The following is an 18,226-nucleotide window of genomic DNA, read 5'->3' as shown; positions in this document are numbered from 1 at the left end:
ATCCCTGTGCTTACTTTTCCCGTAAATTTTCGCCTGCCGAGATGAATTATGATGTGGGTAACCGGGAATTGTTGGCTATTAAGGATGCACTCGAGGAGTGGAGACACTGGCTTGAGGGGGCTAAGTTTGTGGTCTCAATTCTCACCGACCATAAGAATTTGGCATATTTAGAGTCAGCGAAGCGCCTCAATGCCAGGCAGGCACGATGGGCTTTGTTTTTTGCTCGCTTTAATTTTTTGATAACATATCGCCCTGGGTCAAAAAACATCAAGGCTGATGCGCTCTCGCAGAGTTTTGCTCCAATCCAGGAGACCACCGAGGAGCCATTGCCCATTGTGTCCCCATCATGTATTAAAGTGGGCATTACCCAGGACCTCTTGTCATTAGTCCTTAGAGCACAGGAGCAGGCTCCTCCAGACCTTCCGGTAGGTCTTTTGTTTGTGCCTCCTAGGTTAAGACAGCGAGTGTTCCTGGAATTCCATGCCAAGAAGTCGGCAGGTCACCCGGGTATTGCCAGAACTCGGGAGTTGCTATCTAGGGCGGTGTGGTGGCCCTCGGTGGCTAGGGATGTGGATCAGTGGGTTCGGGCATGTGACATCTGTGCCCGAAATAAGACTCCTAGAGGGGTTCCTGTTGGCCCATTACATCCACTCTCTATTCCATCTAAGCCATGGACCCACATTTCAATGGATTTTGTGGTGGACTTGCCCAAATCCTCGGGGATGACAGCCATCTGGGTTGTCGTTGACAGGTTTTCGAAGATGGCGCACTTCGTTCCATTGGTTGGGCTGCCATCGGCCAGACGCCTGTCTGAATTATTTATGCTGCATGTTGTGCGCCTCCACGGGTTGCCACTTGATGTGGTCTCTGACCGCGGATCCCAGTTTGTGGCCAAATTCTGGAGGGCATTTTGTTCCGATCTCCAGATTTCTGTCAGCTTGTCGTCAGGCTACCATCCGCAGTCTAATGGGCAGACTGAAAGGGTGAACCAGTCCTTGGAGCAGTTCCTCAGGTGTTATGTCTCCAAGTGTCAGACTGACTGGGTTGCTCATCTGTCCATGGCGGAGTTTGCCTATAACAACGCGGCTCACTCTGCTACAGGGATCTCTCCCTTCCTTTGTGTGTATGGGCATCATTCTAAGGCCAATTCTTTTGACCCCCAGGACTCCACGCCTGGTGGTTCCTCTGTGGTTTCGGTCCTTAGAGGTATTTGGAGGAAAGTGAAGAAAGCCCTTGTGTCTGTGTCATTAGTGACCAAAAGGGTTTTTGATAAGCAGAAAAGACCCTGCAGCTTCAAATTAGGAGACTTCGTCTGGTTGTCTACCAAGAATTTGAAGTTGAGACAGCCATCTCATAAGTTAGGCCCCCGGTTCATCGGTCCTTATAAGATCACTAGGGTTATCAATCCGGTGGCATTTCAGTTAGATCTACCCCGTTCTTTGGGTATCAATAAAACATTTCATTGTTCCCTTTTAAAATGGGCGATTAGTAATCCTTCTTCCAGTGGAAGACCTTCCCCTCTTCTGATACGTGGCCAGAGGGAGTTTGTTGTTGAAAGGATTCTTGACTCCTAGATGGTTCGGGGTCGGCTGTCATTTTTGGTGCACTGGATGGGGTATGGCCCGGAGGAGCGGTCGTGGGTGCGCAGTTGTGATCTTCATGCCCCCAGACTGTTACGCTCTTTCTTCTCGCAGGTCCCCGATAAACCCGGTGGTAGGGGTTCTTTGACCCCTCGTCAGAGGGGGGGTACTGTTAGGGTCTCCTGCTCTGTGCTACCACGTCGTCATGGCAACCGGGAGACAAGTGCTAGCGGAGTAACCTGAGCGTAGCTGATACTCCGGTTCGGGTCTTTTGCTGTGCAGTGGTTACAGGCTCTGTGCACGGCAGGGGATCCGGTGCTGGTTTTTGTGCTCACAGTCTGTGAGGTCTGAGTGGGGCGTGGACAGCACCTGCTATATAAACCCTCTTCTCAGGTTAGGCAGATGCTGCTGAATCTTTGTTGGTTAGTCAGTTCCTGAAAGCTAGCTAGTACTGTGTAAACTTTGTATTTGTTTGTTGCTTACTGCAAATAGGCCTTGGGATTTGGTATTACACTCTGCCAATCCAGACCTAGCAGTAAGACTGGAGTCAGTCGTTTAACCTGCTGGGGTTCTTTTGCTACTCTGTGAACCTAGCAAGTTTGCGGCTGTATTCTCAGACTTGCCTGCCAAAATCCTTTCTCACTGTGCAAGGTGTTCAGGTGTCAGTTTAGTGGCAGTAAGCTGAACCAGTGCACTGCAAGTGAGGACTAGGATTGTGGAGACTCTCCTTGTGTCTATTATTCCATCTCTGACCAAGGAGTTTACTGCCACACCCGTTGGTAACCCTTTAGGGTTTTGCTGTTGCCCTTAGCAACAGCATTTCGGGTTATCTACGTATTAAATCACAACATCTCGCTTCTTTCCATCTGAGCATTCCTAATACTAGGGAGACACCCAGTTTCTTAGCCTTTGGGCTTCTCTGTTCACTTTGTGTTTATTTTGTTACCCTATCACCTTCTATGTATGTAATGTCATATTCCCCAGTCTGTCTGTGAGTTCATTTGTTTTGCATCCCTCTCCGTTCAGACACCAGTACATTCCTGCTGGCACTGGTGTGCATAGCAGCTGCATTGTGTAGGGAGGAGTGGGGTGCAGAATTACACTATTCACCACAATTGGCATTGTTAAACCCCCAGAGCACCTACTTCTCTCAGTAGTGGGAAAATGCAAGTAGCTGGCTTACCCTTTTAAGAATCCAAGAGTGCTTCACAAAATCTATAGGCTCCCAGATAATCGGGAAAAGTTGGTGCCATCACTTCATGGCACTTCCCAAATCCGGGGCATAGCTAGAACTTTGTGGGCCCCAATGCAACATTTTAAAAGGGTCTTCACACTAATGCTATTAGAGAGCCACCTTTCTCTGCAGCAGTTGTTAATTTTATGCCCAACAGTAATAGTTAATATTGTTCCCCATAATAGTATCTTAGTTAATATTATTCCCCACAGTAGTGTCCTAGTTAATTTTTGGGGTTGGTAATGCGTGACCAGTGGTCAAGAGACCGGCATTCACCATGCCGACGGCGGTATGCCAGCGCGGGGGGGGGAGAGCGAGCACAACAAGCCCCTTGCGGGCTCGGTGGTGAGCTGCACTCGACACAGGTTCTATTCCCACTTTATGGGTGTTGTGGACACCCACAAGTAGGTATACTCCCTGCTAGTCAGGGTTCTGAGTGATCGGGATGTAGGGGGAGGTATTGTCACCGGTCTCCTGACCGCCGGTCACATAACTACATCCCCATTTTTCTCCCATAGTAGTAACCTAGTTCACAATATGCCACATTGTAGGGCTGCCAGTACACATTATGAACACAGTACATACAATTCACATTATGTCATACAGTACATATTATGCCACACTGTAGTGACCTCGGTTCATTTTATGCCATATTTTAGAGCTCCTTGTTCATATTATGCCGCACTGTATTACCCACAGTACATAGTGAACCATTTCAATGTCCCCAATTTATATTATGCTACATCACAGTGTCCCTATTCATATTATGTCATACTATAGTGCTTCCAATTTATATTGTACCACATTACAGGCCCACCATACCATTATAATATCCACTACACATATCATTCACTAATAATGGAATTTCAGCCCATTTGGTCCTGGCAACTGGTCAGACAACATTGCTTAGCAGGCAGTTCTGGGAACTTGGTAGACCTATATGTCCAGTGTCTCTGGCCCCCTTAGCAATAGCACCCCCTGCACCCACTATAGCAGTGTTCCTGTCCCCAATCTCTTTAGCAGATTTGCTGAACATATCTAAATTCTCTCAGATTCTAGATATGTATAAAAAGGATCTAAGTAAGGAGTATTGAGTTTAATTTTCAGAGAGGTTAGAAATCTATATAATCAAAGGTTATAAATTGCAGATGAATGAAAATTATATATTGTATTACACAAGAGGTATTTACTGATACTCTGAAGAAAGATTCCCTGTGTCACGCTAGTATTGAATTACCATTGTGCAGGAGGGAAAAGATATGAGTTGGCATAAAATTACCTCTTTCTTAATACTTTGTCCCTGATATCTATAACTAAAATGTAAACTTTTGTCAATAATTGCTCAAAAATTCAGACTGCAGATAATTTTTTTGGAAAATTTTACTTTTTCAATTTTTTTTTTCTAATAAATGCCATTGCCATAAACTGAGATATTACAATGACATAAACGAAAACTGCTTAATTATTACCCTTATCTATTCAGTATTTTGTGCAAAACAGTCATTGCAGATTTTCTGATGCACTGCTTGTCACAGAATTCGTAAAGGAGGAGGAAAATCAGGACAAGGTGCCAAGAGGGTGGAGGAGAAAGCAGACCCGGACCTGCTAGCGAAGCATAAACACGCCTACAAGATGGCATGCCTGAGTACCAGGTCCTGGCAGTTCTGCTGGCAGCCCTTTGCATAGTCAGTTATCAGGATGACTAATAATAGGTTAAAAGAGATCAATTGTTTCAAAAGTAAATGTGTTCTGATGTAGGAGCACATCATTTATATTACATTCCAAAAATATGAATTGATAAATAGGCTCCGTACATGTAAAATATACACTTTTATCCTTATATTTCTCCGGCAGGGTCCACAGGTTATCCACAGGATAACATTGGGATATGATGAAGCGACAGCGGATTGGCACCAAACGATCACAAGCTTTCAGGCCTCCCAGGATGCAACGGCTCGTCCATATATCCCCGCCCACTGGCTCAGGCAAATCAGTTTTTTGTTTGGTGCGGCAGGAGTCGGACCATGGTCACAGGGCTGCTGTGCTTGGCAGCCCTAAGCTTTTTTATTTTATTTTTATAGTCTTACTACATTGTTTTTGAGCATCTTACACGCACATTGGAAAGAGTCGCTCCAACAACTCTCCACCGGGTCGCAACAACGCTTACCCACGGTACAAGTGCTGTCTCGACGGGTGTCTGTGTCAGATATACTAGCAGGTCCAGCAGACGTTACCAGGCTGTGGCCGGAGCACGGGGAGAAGGTAAGGCATCGGCTCCGCTTAGAAGGGGAATACGGACACAGCCGCACTGTTTTGGGAGAATACCAAACAGTAGCTGGCGCGCCGCCACCACGGGTGCTCCAGCGCTAGGCCTTAGGGATCATAAGGCACCAGGATTAGTTTGAGGCTGCGATCCCTAGGGTTGATGTCAGCGGTGGAGAGTCAGACGCTCTCCTTGTCGCCTCTCCCTCCAGTTCATGACCAGTTTCCGTGCGTCTCCCGCCATGAACTGATTGCCTCACTTCCGTCTCAGACACTACCACGAGGGGTCTCGGTTGCAGCATGGCCGCTGCGTCTGTGTACACTAAGGTTACCGCTAGGAGACTGGGTCGCAGACTGGTGCGTCTGTATGCAGTAGCGTTCACTGAGCGTCTGTGTCCACTAAAAAGTTCCCGGAGCGGCAGTGTACGCTAGTAGCATCAGGATCCACTCAGCGTTCGCTAACGTATTGATCAATCCTGGAAGTGGGGTGAGTCTCCCTGTATCCCACTCTACGGAGTACGGGTTATACAGCACTAAATTTCTATCTACTTTTGTTAGTATGAATAGTTAACTTTAATGCCTATTGCATATGAGTCTGTGTACATTACTGTGGTTTTCTTCGCAATGCGTTAAATAACTGTATAGAACAGAATTCAGTAAATGTACTCCTACATACTTGAAATATCTTCGTAGTTAATAATATGCTCATATGACTAATATATAACATGTGACTGATTGCTAGTGTGATTGCTAACTTTATATATGTTTGTCAGTGTTTCTTCTGAGCCTCAATGCTGGTGCTTGGGTTGATGTCAGATTAATATGACTTTAATACAGTAAAGTGATTACAGTCACAGATTGTGTAGTATACTGTGTGAAGATGATTATTTATCATGTCTAAGAGCAGCAAAGGTGACGAGGTTACATTAACAGTAACACCAACACTTATAACATGTTTATCCTGCAAGGTGGGGTTATCAACTCAGCATCTGGCACATGATGGGTTATGTGCAAATTGTTTTGCGTTTCAGCAGATTGCAAGGCAGATCCCTGTTCAACGACAAATAGATCCACCTTGGGCTATGTTTGCACAAACCTTATCCAGTATAGCAGACAGGTTGGTCCCTACAGCTTCAACCTCCAGAATAGGGTACACAATTAACCCATTCATGCAGCTCCCGTCTTATGGTATAGCCCCAACAGCTTCTACAAATCAACAAGCTGATAAACCAAGGGTAAATATATCATCAAATTCACAGGCTACACAGGATGATACATCAGATGAGGATAGCTCCATATACTCTACTTCACCTATGAAGAACAGGTAGAAGGTTTCAGCTCAGAGGATATAGCTGAGTTAATTGGAGCAATGAAGGCTATTCTGTCTCTAGAGGATTCAGCAGAGCCAATAATAAAAACTAAGACACCTGTGTTTAAACATCCCAAAACAGTTAGGGTTGAGTTTCCAGGGTCAGAGGAACTGACGGAAATTATGGAGGAAGCTTGGGCTACACCCAATAGGAAATATAGAATTCCAAAAAAATGGGATTCCTATTACCCTTTTCCAACTGGGGACTGTTTAAAAAGAGAAGTGCCTCCTAAGGTACATACGCACGTCATACGGTTAGTGCGAAAATCTATTTTGCCTTTACCATCAACATCATTAAATGATATCACAGACAGAGAGTGGATGGGTTTTTGAAAAACATTTTTCTCTGTCAGGGGCAGTCATAAGGCCAGCTATGGCCTCGGCCTGGATGGCAAAGGCGTTAGCTGAATGGGCTGACGAACTGGAAAACGGGTTTTCAGCACCTACTAGGGAGCAGGAATCCCATATAGCTCATATGAAACAGGCTGCGCTATTTTTAGAAGAAGCAGCAATGGATATGGGTACGATTGCTTCCAAAGCATCAGCCTTAACGGTAGCTGCTCGCAGAGCAATTTGGCTGCGTACATGGAAAGCTGATTCAGAATCCAAGAAGGTTCTGGAAGCTTTGCCTTTTGTTGGGAACATTCTCTTTGGTAAGGAATTGACAGATATTCTGGAGTCAGAAGCAGAATCCAAGAAGGTCAGGTTTTTGGTGGCAAGGTAAAACAAAAGGCAAAAATGATTCTAAGCAGACCCAGTACAATAAGTCTGGTAAAGCAAAGAAGCAATGGGCCACCAGAGGGCCAGCTTCCAAACCAGAACAGAAACCATCAGCCTGATGGTGCGGGCCTCCACCTGGGGGACCCCAAGGTAGGGGGCCGACTTCTTCAGTTTGCACACATATGGCATCAGTCGACGACAGATGCTTGGGTGCAAGAAGTGGTATATAGAGTCCTGCAAGAAGCAGTTCAGAAATTGCTTCAGTCCGGGATAATTATTCCAGTACCCCCGGCAGGGTTTTTACTCCAACCTATTTTTGGTTCAGAAGCCAAATGGGTCATTCCGGCAAATTCTCATTCTCAAAATGTTAAACAAATACATTTGGGTCCCAAGGTTAAACAAGGTTAAACGCTCCATAGTTTTGGCCATGGAACCAGGGGATTACATGGTATCTCTGGATATACAGGATGCTTACCTGCATGTGCCTATAGCATTGTCCCATCAGTGTTACCTCAGGTTCGCCATCCTCCAGCAGCATTTTTTAGTCCTTACCCTGTGTGTTAGCCACAGCCCCCAGAGTATTTACCAAGATCATGGTGGTTATGGCAGCTTATCTCCGCAAGCAGGGGATAAGGATTTTTCCATACCTCGACAATCTTTTAATCCTGGCACAATCCCAGGAATTGCTCTTGAGCCATCTCCAACAGACAATAAATTGTCTGCAGAAACACGGATGGCTCATAAATTGGGCAAAGTCGTCTCTGATTCCGTCACAACGGATGATTCACTTGGGGGCTGTATTGGATTCAAGTCTGCAGAAAATATTTTTACCTCAGGAAAAGATATCCAAGGTGCAGTTAATGACTCCGGAATTATTACACAGTCAGACAATATCAATTCACGCAGCAATGCAAGTGATGGGGTTGATGGTGTCAACGTTCGACATGGTGGAGTATGCAAAATTCCACTCAAGACCTCTGCAGCATCTGATTCTGACCAGATGGAATGGAATACATCAGACAATAAAGAAACAAATTATGGTACTTCCAGTAAAGGTAGAAAAGGGAAGACCCTTTTGGATATCAGATTGGGAGATCCTAACAACGGATGCCAGTCTACAGGACTGGGGAGCAGTGTCTGGAAGATTATGGTTCCAGGGACAATGGACCACAGAAGAAAGTCGCCTGCCAATAAACCTGTTGGAACTCCGGGTCATATACATGGCACTGATTCAGGCAATGAACATTCTGCAAGGAAAACCAGTCCAGATCCGTTCGGACAATGCAATGGCAGTAGCGTACCTCAACCATTAGGGAGGAACTCGCAGCCAAAAAGCAATGAAGGAGGTAAGTCACATACTAAAAGTGGGCAGAACTCCATCTTCCAGCATTGTCCGCAGTGTTCGTTTCAGGAGTCCTAAACTGGAAAGCGGATTTTCTCAGTCGACACACCATTCAAGCAAGCGAATGGGCTGTACACCCGTAGGTCTTTCAGACTCTAGTAGACAAGTGGGGGTTGCCAGAGATAGATCTCATGGCATCCCGTCTGAACAACAAAGTTCCCGCATACGGGTCAAGAACAAAGGACCCCGGAGCGATCCTTGTGGACGCACTGTCTTGAAATGGGACTTTCATCTGGCATATCTGTTTCCTCCAATCTCCCTGCTACCCAGGATGGTGAGGAAAATAAAGCAAGCAAAAGATGCCATGATTCTGATAGCTCAGGCTTGGCCCAGAAGGCATTGGTACATAGATCTGCAGAGGATGTCGTTGGATGTTCCAATTCTGCTCCCTCAACGTCCAGATCTACTGATGCAGGGTCCTTGTTATCACAAGCATCTGGATCGGCTGTCTTTGATGGCATGGCTGTTGAAACCTCTATCCTGAAGTCAAGAGGTTTTTCACAACAGGTAATTCAAACTATGCTCGGAGCAAGGAAACCCTCCTCAGCTCGCATTTATCACCGAATATGGCAAGCCTATATTCATTGGTGCAGTGAAAGAAGTATGGATCCAAAATCTTTCAGAATATCCAGAATCTTAGATTTTCTTCAGGCAGCAATGGAAATATGGGTTTGAAGGTGGCTTCCTTGAGAGTTCAAGTATCAGCATTGACTGTATGGTTCCAAAAGAAAATTGCCACTTTACAGGATGTGCGTACTTTTTTCCAGGGAATGCTGCGCATTCAACCACCCTTTGTTACTCCTGCAGTACCTTGGGATTTAAGTCTGGTCATCAAAGCCCTTCAGGGTGCTCCGTTTGAACCACTTAATAAAGTGGATCTTAAATGGTTGACAGCTAAAGTACTCTTTCTACTGACTATGACATCAGCTAGAACAGTATCAGATTTAAGAGCGCTGTCATGTAAGTCTCCTTTTCTGATTTTTTATCCAGATAAAGCAGTTCTCAGAACTAGGTCTGGTTATTTTCCTAAGGTGGTCTCTAAGTTTCACCTTAACGAAGAAATTGTAGTCCCGACTTTTCAGGTGTCGGGACTTTCTGTGGGAGAAGCGTCGCTGGACGTAGTCCATGCATTAAGAATCTACGTGGATCGTACCAGTGCCATCAGAAAGACAGATTCTCTCTTCATTCTCTACGGATTTCACAAGATGGGCTGGCCTGCTACTAAACAGACGCTAGCAAGATGGCTTCGAATGACGATTTCAGAAGCATATTCTCGAGCTGATCTCCCTGTTCCGGCTAAGTCTCTGCTCACTCTACACGTAAGGTAGGTCCTTCATGGGCAGCACAACATGGTGCTTCAGCAGAACAGATATGTAAGGCAGCCACATGGTCTTCCATTAACACATTCATTAGACATTATGCCTTGGATACTTTTGCCTCTCATGACACTGAATTCGGGCGTAAGGTTCTCTTGTCTAATCAGGAGTGTCCCCACCACTAAAAATTGCTTTCGGAAGTCCCAGTGTTATCCTGTGGATAACCTGTGGACCCTGCCGGAGAAATATACATTATGGTAAGAACTTACCATTGATAACGGTATTTCTCCTATGTCCACAGGTTTCCACAGGGATTCCACCCTGACGCACCTGATTTGAGAATCTTTATACTCACTAACCTCTTCCCTCTTGCATGGAAGGGTGTGCATGTGTGTTCTTCTCGCTTGAATAGGGCTCTACATAATGCTCCTGCCTAAATGCTTTGGAATACAACTGATTTGCCTGAGCCAGTGGGCAGGGATATATGGACGAGCCCGTTGCATCCTGGGAGGCCTGAAAGCTTGTGATCGTTTGGTGCCAATCCGCTGTCGCTCCATCATATCCCAATGTTATCCTGTGGAAACCTGTGGACATAGGAGAAATACCGTTATCAACGGTAAGTTCTTACCATAACGTATATTTTCTATGGTGAGACTTCCTATAGCAATGTTTAGGATAGGCCCTAGTTTTACTTGCGTTTTGTGCAAAAGAGGGCCCCCCCCCGCCCACACACACACACACACACACACAAAAACACACAGAATGGTGCCCACAGTAAAAAAAAACATGCATTTGCCTCCAAAGGAAAAAGCACACATTGGCCTCAACAGGGAAAAAATACACATTTTGAAGCCTGAAGACAGAAGACAGACTCTGCCAGAGGACTCGGCATTGCAGAACTTCAGTGAAGGAACTTACAGTAACTTCCTCCCAGGCCAGTCATGGTCTAAGCAGCCCAGAAGATGAGCCCAGTTCTGGCAAGGACACTTGTTAGTTTATAGGCACTACCAAATGTGGACTTTATAGACACTACCAAATGTGGAAATGTTTTTATAGGCACTACGAAATGTGCACCCTGGTACTAGTATAATGGTATGAGCAGGAGATGAAACTGGAACATGTGCCTTATGTACATGTACAGTACTAGTGAACTTGTGTTCATTTTTCTTTTGTTCAGTTGATTCCTTAATTTCCCCAACATGTTTTTTTCATTGATAGCATAAAGCATTGGTTTCCAAACTCATTCTTCAAGGCAACCTAACAGTCCAGGTTTTAAGGATATCCATTCTTGAGCACAAATGGTTAAATTAAGCTGACTGAGGTACTAATTTAGTCATCTGTGCTCAAGAATGGTTATCTTTAAAATCTGGACTCTGGCTTAAAGTATAAACTATGCCCTTTCTCTCATAGTTCGTATATCATTATTTTGCATACCTCCCAACATGACCCATTCCAGGAGACAGAGCAAGACTAAGGAGGGAACAGGGGACACTGTACCACAGACACCCTAGTGTCCTGATGGAGACTGATACAAGTGTAAAAGCTAAGGGGATGATGTATCAAACCTTGAAGAGAGATAAAGTGGAGTAAGACAAAGTACCAACTAATCAGCCCTTATAATTTTTCAAACACAGCCTGTAACATGACGGTTAGAAGCTGATTGACTGGTACTTTATCTCTCCAAGGTTTGATACAGCTTCCCCTAAGACGAAGTAATTTGAGTTACTGTGACATAACTGGACCTGCTGTGTTTTAATGTGCCAACCACAAAGGGTCATATGTAATAGGGTCAGAGTTTGCCGGAGGTGCAGGATGCCGGCCAATCTCAGGCGGTTTTTTAAAGCAGCAATCATTTACAAGGCATGGATTTGCCTTGTAAAGATTGGCGCTTTAAAAAACCTCTGAGATCGTCCGGCATCCCACACCTCCAGCAAACTCATCAATTTACATATTGGATTCTAATTGGCTGGTGCATTATCACCTTGCACTTATCACTGCTTTATCACTTCTCCAGCTTAATACATCTGCCTATTACATATGCCACAAGTGCCTATAACGGGTGGTCTTCAGTATGCCGAATGTCGGGATCCCGGCGCACATTATACCGGCGCCAGAATCCTGACACCCGGCATACCGACAGCTATTCTCCCTCGTGGGGGTCCACGACCCCCCTGGAGGGAGAATAAAATAGTGTGGCGCGCCACCGTGCCCGCAAGGGGCTCCTTAGCGCTCGCCACGCTGTCGGTATGCCGGCGGTCGGGCTCCCGGCGCCGGTATGCTGGTTGCCAGGAGCCCGAGCGCCGGCATACCGTACTACACCCCCTATAACTACAGCATGTCTGTTAAGCTGTTACAACTCTGCTCAGTCAAAAAAGCAGATTCCTATTAACATGGCAACATGTGGTAAAGGAGTGAGAGAGAGAGGATGATGTGCACATTTAGTTAAGTATAAGCTTTCCAGCTATTTTATAAATATTATTTAGCTCAGTAATACACAGACTTTGATTTATAGTAATGTCACACAATGGCTTTATTTAGTAGTAGTAGGACTGATGATATCACTCAGAAAAAAATATTTTTGAGACTATAAAGCTCATTGTAGCAGCGGACAGCACTGTAGCAGGCCACAGAGCTGCCATGTGCTGACATACTTTGCCCCATGTCATGATGTCACGTAATAAGCACTGTGGTGAGAACAGAAAGATGTTTGCTGGGTGTATGTCCATCTTAACAGCATTGTAGGCTCTGGGCAAAGCGTTGATTGTGTGTAATTCCAAGACGCTCTGGAGGCACTAGTCTGGAGTACTAGGCCTCTATCATCGTGGAGCCCTGGGCAGGTGCCCACTGTGCCTATAGGTTAAGATGGTCCTGGCTGAGTATATCCTATACCTTTCTATGCTGTGGGGTACCTCACAAACTGTAAATGAGTGCTATCATGAAAGCGACTGTACCATCTCCAATGCCTTGCTCCCAGAGTGGCGGTACTGGTCATACACAGGGCCATCTTAATAGCAGTGTAGGCCCCTGGGCAAAGCAATGCACTGGGGCCCCTACACATCCTCCAGCAGTAGGGATGGGCTGTGTTATCAGCGGCAGCTTTGCAATACCGGGGGCGGTCTATCTTCCACTCAACATGTATAACCTGGAGCAGTCATATCTGCTAATTTACTCCTTTACAGATGGTGGGAGATGGGGCAGGAGGGAGAATACTAAATTGTAGAAGGGGGAATTGGGCTAAATGAAGAGGCCCAAGTACATGACTTCCAGGATGGTAAGGGTGTTTAATATGCAGGGGAGGGGTGAATAATGGAGTGGGCTTAATATTCATAATTTTCCAGTGGGAGGGCAACTTGCTTGACTGCAGATATTTCCAGTTCCTGGAAATAGATTTCCTAGCTTTCAATGGGATAAAAAAACTAGAGGGTCCCACCTTTTAGGAGGCTCTGGGGACTTTGGAATCAGAGTTCAGAATCCAGAGCAATTCACTGACGAAAATATAAAAGTGCATACCAGGCGTGTGGAGCTGGAGCAGGGACCAGTTGCTGGAAGGCTGATATCTCTGGTTCTGGGCATATAAGAGAGAAGCTGCCAGTGTCCACCAAAAGGAGAGAGTCCCAGCTTTTGGAATATAGGGGTCTATTTACTAAGCCTTGGACGGAGATAAAGTAGACAGAGATAAATTACCAGCCAATCAGCTCCTAACTGCCATGTCACAGGCTGTGTTTGAAAAATGACAGTTAGGACCTGATTGGCTGGTACTTTAACTCCGTCTACTTTATCTCCGTCTACTTTATCTCCATCCAAGGCTTAGTAAATAGATCTGATACTCTCGAAAAACTGTAAGTCAGACAGAACCCGAGATATCTGACTGGGAAAAGCAATTAGCAGTCTCGGATGGGGACCTCTGCTTTGAAGTCGGATATCTCCGGTTCCCCAGTTCTGATTTTCAAAAATCTGGTACCCCTGGAAAAGGAGACCCTCTGCTATCAGCCTTGGGCCCTTATACTCCTGGGGGGATGCGGTCAAGATCCCGCCGGACAGGATCCTGGCGGTCAGAATCCCGACTGGCACAATCCCGACATAGTCCCCCTCTGCGGGTGTCCACAACACCCATAGAGGGAGAATAAATTAGTGTGCCGAGCGTAGAGAGGCACCGATCCCGCAAGGGGCTGCGTTGCGCTCGCCCCCCTGTCGGGGATCTCGGTGCCGGTATTCCAACCGCCGGGATCTCGTACTGATCCCCTCCTGGGGCCCTTGGGCAACTGTACATTGAGGCCATACGAAAAGATGTCCCTAGTCATTCACCTCCCACTATGGCCGTGTTGGTGGGTGTTTCTGCAAAAACACATTTAAAGAGATTGACTTATTAGGGTATGCTATGAGAGGCTATGCTATAGAACATGCCACTGGCCATTGTAGGTTGCTACCAATATAATTAGCTGTTCGCTGCCAAATTTTCTGTGTACCAAGAATGTCTGTTCCAAACACATAGGCACTGAAGTTGTTCCACTCTTCATGCTCAAATATGAGCCACAGATCCATCTGATTTTCATTCCAATTAATTTAGTGGTGCTTCCTGACCCTTTAACACTACTGGGCCTATTTATCACAGATGCCCATTTTGCTGTAGCACTTAACATTATGTACTGTAGCAATACGATATGTTGTACTTTCGCATTTTATGAAAGTAGACCATCCGTAAGATGGTCTACAAAAACTGGACCCGTCTGAGAGGGATAGTGTACCACTCCGGAAAAAGGCTTCTTTGTTTTCAGAAACTAAATACATTACTGTGGGCTGTGGCCTATGCATGTCCAGTAAACATTTGCCCTTGTCTCAATATTGGATATGCACAAGCCAATAAGGAGCCTTCTGTCATCCGTAAGACAGTCCTTGGAACTTGACTATGTCATTCTTTTAATGTATGTCCTTTCTCGTAATTCTCAAAGTGTTGGGATTTTATTTTATCTTGCAGCTGTATGTTCAGATGGACAATAATCACATATGGTCACGCATGAATGTTGAATTCATGCATGACCTGGGGCTGGACTGGGGCCATGAAGCGGCCATGGCACATCACTGTGCACATGTGCCAAGGGGGCGAGGTCATGGCCCACAGGGTTGTGCCACAAGGCAGGGAGGCCTGGTCTCACAGCATGTCCCCATCTATCTGAATACCATCCACAGGTGGGGGGTGGGAGGGTAAAACGGTGGTCTGTCGAGCAGAGAACCAGGAGGCTGCGCTGCTCAGCTAGCCCCAATCTCTGTGTGGTTGGACCAGCCAGATGGCCAGTCTGGCCCTGACTAATGCAATCTGTCTAATCATATAAAAGTAAATGAGAACTCGCCATGTATGGGCAACTTTAGGCTATTTAAGGTCAGATATGTTTTTGTTTTGGTGTAAATTTTGAATATAACATTATTGGTCTCTGCCCTGGGCATTCCTCATACTGAAAGAGGAATTATCCTAAACGGGTAAAAAATAACAAATATATGACATATTAGAAATTGGACACAAAATATAAATCAGACTTTTGACTAATAATAATTTCACAGCATGCAAGGATAAAGCTGGGTATACTGTGTGTAATGCATATAGGAGTCTATAGCAAAGCCTGTGCTGTATTTTTAGATTTGTTCTACAGGTTGAGTATCCCATATCCAAATATTCCGAAATACGGAATATTCCGAAATACGGACTTTTTTGACTGAGAGTGAGATAGTGAAAACTTTGTTTTTTGATGGCTCAATGTACACAAACTTTGTTTGATACACACAGTTATTAAAGATATTGTATTAAATGACCTTCAGGCTGTGTGTATAAGGTGTATATGAAACATAAATGAATTGTGTGAATGTAGACACACTTTGTTTAATGCACAAAGTTACAAAAAATATTGGCTAAAATTCTGTATTAAATGCATTATACACTTTAGAGGTCTCCCTTTTAGCTTTGCTCCAAAAGCTGCAAGTTTGTGTGTACATGTGTGTAGGTTTCACAAGCTTAATACAAATGGAATTCTCAGCTTGTTGGCAGTGACACAATTTAAGATTCATGAATTTTGGGGGGAATTTTGTGAGACAGCTTGCTAGGATTTTATATCAGCGTGCTCTAGTATTAGGAAGTCCCCTACCCTGAAGATCAGTGCATCGAGTCACAGGCTGCAAACCAATCCATTTCTCTAGTGCAATATCTAGTTTCCCAGTTAGAAGGGTCAGTGTAAGGGGGTGTGGAGTGTCACTGGTGGTATATACACACATGGATTATCTTGGACATTATATTATTATATCATTAGCTCCTAATTTTACTCTGCACTCTAGTCTTGTTACAGTAACACTATCGCTAATTTTCAATAATATTTAAAATATAAAGTAAAACATATATGTAATTCACTAGTAAACATTGTTTTAATGCACATTGAACTGTTTGTTACTATTCAGTCTATTCCATCCTTTACTTTTATAAAAGTATTTGTTGGTTTTAAAAATCATTTATGAGAAGAAACTGCATAGGTAGTGGGCACCTGCAGAGGGGAGGCTGAGTGTGAGCAGAGGATGAGAGCAGGTGCATAGCTTAGTTAATAGCTGTTCCGTGGTCTGATTGGGAGGTGTGGAGATGGGACTCACATAATAGCCTGTTGCATTTTCTGTTTCACAGACCAGAAACAGCTGAAAGGAGCCTTTGTTAACTGGCTCCTTCAGGAATAGAGAAGGCAAAATACCTGACCCCCCTTCCCACTAGCTCTGCCTCCCTAACCCTCTACTCCCCCCTCCAATCTCACCCACTTCACCCCCCCATACTCCCTCCTTCATACATCTGAAGTGTTCATGCAGGCCTGATGGGTCCCTTTCTGGGAGAACAGGAGGAAAGAAAGATCACACATGAAAATAGGAGAAAACAGACTTTGATACAGAAATGTGACTGCAAGAGAAAGAGAAACAATATACTACAAACATATGCATAAGGGGAAAGCATGAGGTTTGTGTTTAGCCTGATAAATAAGAATGCAGGAATAGGTAAAGCTGCGACAATCCTGAAATTTCATAGACAAAGCTTTTAGGGTCTACTCATCAGAGATGTGGGACTGCCTTGTGGGGTGGGAAGGTCTCTGGCTTAGAGCCAGGTGAGGGCTTTCCAGATTTGCAGATGTTTCTAGTTGATATTTTCTTGCCCGAGAGGGTCTATGCTTTATGTTTTATAGGGGGGTGTGTGTGCGCGTGTGTGTGTCTGATCCATGTATCTGGTATATCTGAATGATAGGCAAGATTTGTAGTGTACTTGTATATTGTTACCTAATTAAAAAGACAAGCTTTGCGTATGTGATGCCTCTCTATTAGGAAGAGGTATTAAGATTATTTCTATATATTATTAAATATATGTGATGCCTGATGTGGTTTGTATGTCTAAGTCTGTAGGAGGTGATATGTGTATAGCACCGCTGTGTTAGGACTAAGCAACTAAGCAAAAGGTATGTGATGTCTGCATGCTGAGATGTGGTAGATGATATGAGATGTTTGCATACTAGGATTAAGGTGTCTGTTTTGTAGTATCAGATGGTAGATAGATAACTTCTTTATATTACATGTACAGTAGATGGGTTATGTGTTACAACCGTAAGATAAGTATTGTGTTTCTGTCTCATATTTACCTGCGTTTCATTTGCTAAGAGAGTAATAATGACATTATACATTTTTTTTTACCCTGCTTGTTGTCTGTATACTCATTTTTATCACAGTATATTTAGGATTGTTATATACTAATGTAAGAGACCCTATTAGTTTTAGTTAAGATGCTATGCTAGTACTTTAGGTAAAGAGTATACATTGGTAATATATGTACCTTTTTAATGTAAAATAAGAATTTACTTACCGATAATTCTATTTCTCATAGTCCGTAGTGGATGCTGGGGACTCCGTAAGGACCATGGGGAATAGCGGCTCCGCAGGAGACTGGGCACAAAGTAAAAAGCTTTAGGACTACCTGGTGTGCACTGGCTCCTCCCCCTATGACCCTCCTCCAAGCCTCAGTTAGGATACTGTGCCCGGACGAGCGTACACAATAAGGAAGGATTTTGAATCCCGGGTAAGACTCAAACCAGCCACACCAATCACACCGTACAACTTGTGATCTGAACCCAGTTAACAGCATGATAACAAAGGAGCCTCTGAAAAGATGGCTCACAACAATAATAACCCGATTTTTGTAACAATAACTATGTACAAGTATTGCAGACAATCCGCACTTGGGATGGGCGCCCAGCATCCACTACGGACTATGAGAAATAGAATTATCGGTAAGTAAATTCTTATTTCTCTAACATCCTAAGTGGATGCTGGGGACTC

General features: G+C 44.6%; 1 protein-coding gene across 1 annotated transcript in view; it reads left to right on the top strand.

Moving 5' to 3' along the window:
• The first annotated feature begins 16,533 nt into the window (after positions 1–16,533).
• Positions 16,534–18,226, top strand: part of BLACAT1 (BLACAT1 overlapping LEMD1 locus) — a 32,982-nt gene continuing 31,289 nt past the window's right edge. The window contains exon 1 of the mRNA XM_063955135.1: positions 16,534–16,862. Coding sequence (XP_063811205.1) covers positions 16,858–16,862 — 5 coding nt within the window. The 5' untranslated portion in view covers positions 16,534–16,857. The remainder of the gene's footprint in view (positions 16,863–18,226) is intronic.

The sequence above is a fragment of the Pseudophryne corroboree genome, chromosome 2, assembly GCF_028390025.1.
Source record: "Pseudophryne corroboree isolate aPseCor3 chromosome 2, aPseCor3.hap2, whole genome shotgun sequence".
In the NCBI taxonomy this organism is placed as follows: domain Eukaryota; kingdom Metazoa; phylum Chordata; class Amphibia; order Anura; family Myobatrachidae; genus Pseudophryne; species Pseudophryne corroboree.
This window is presented reverse-complemented; position numbering and strand designations above follow the sequence as displayed.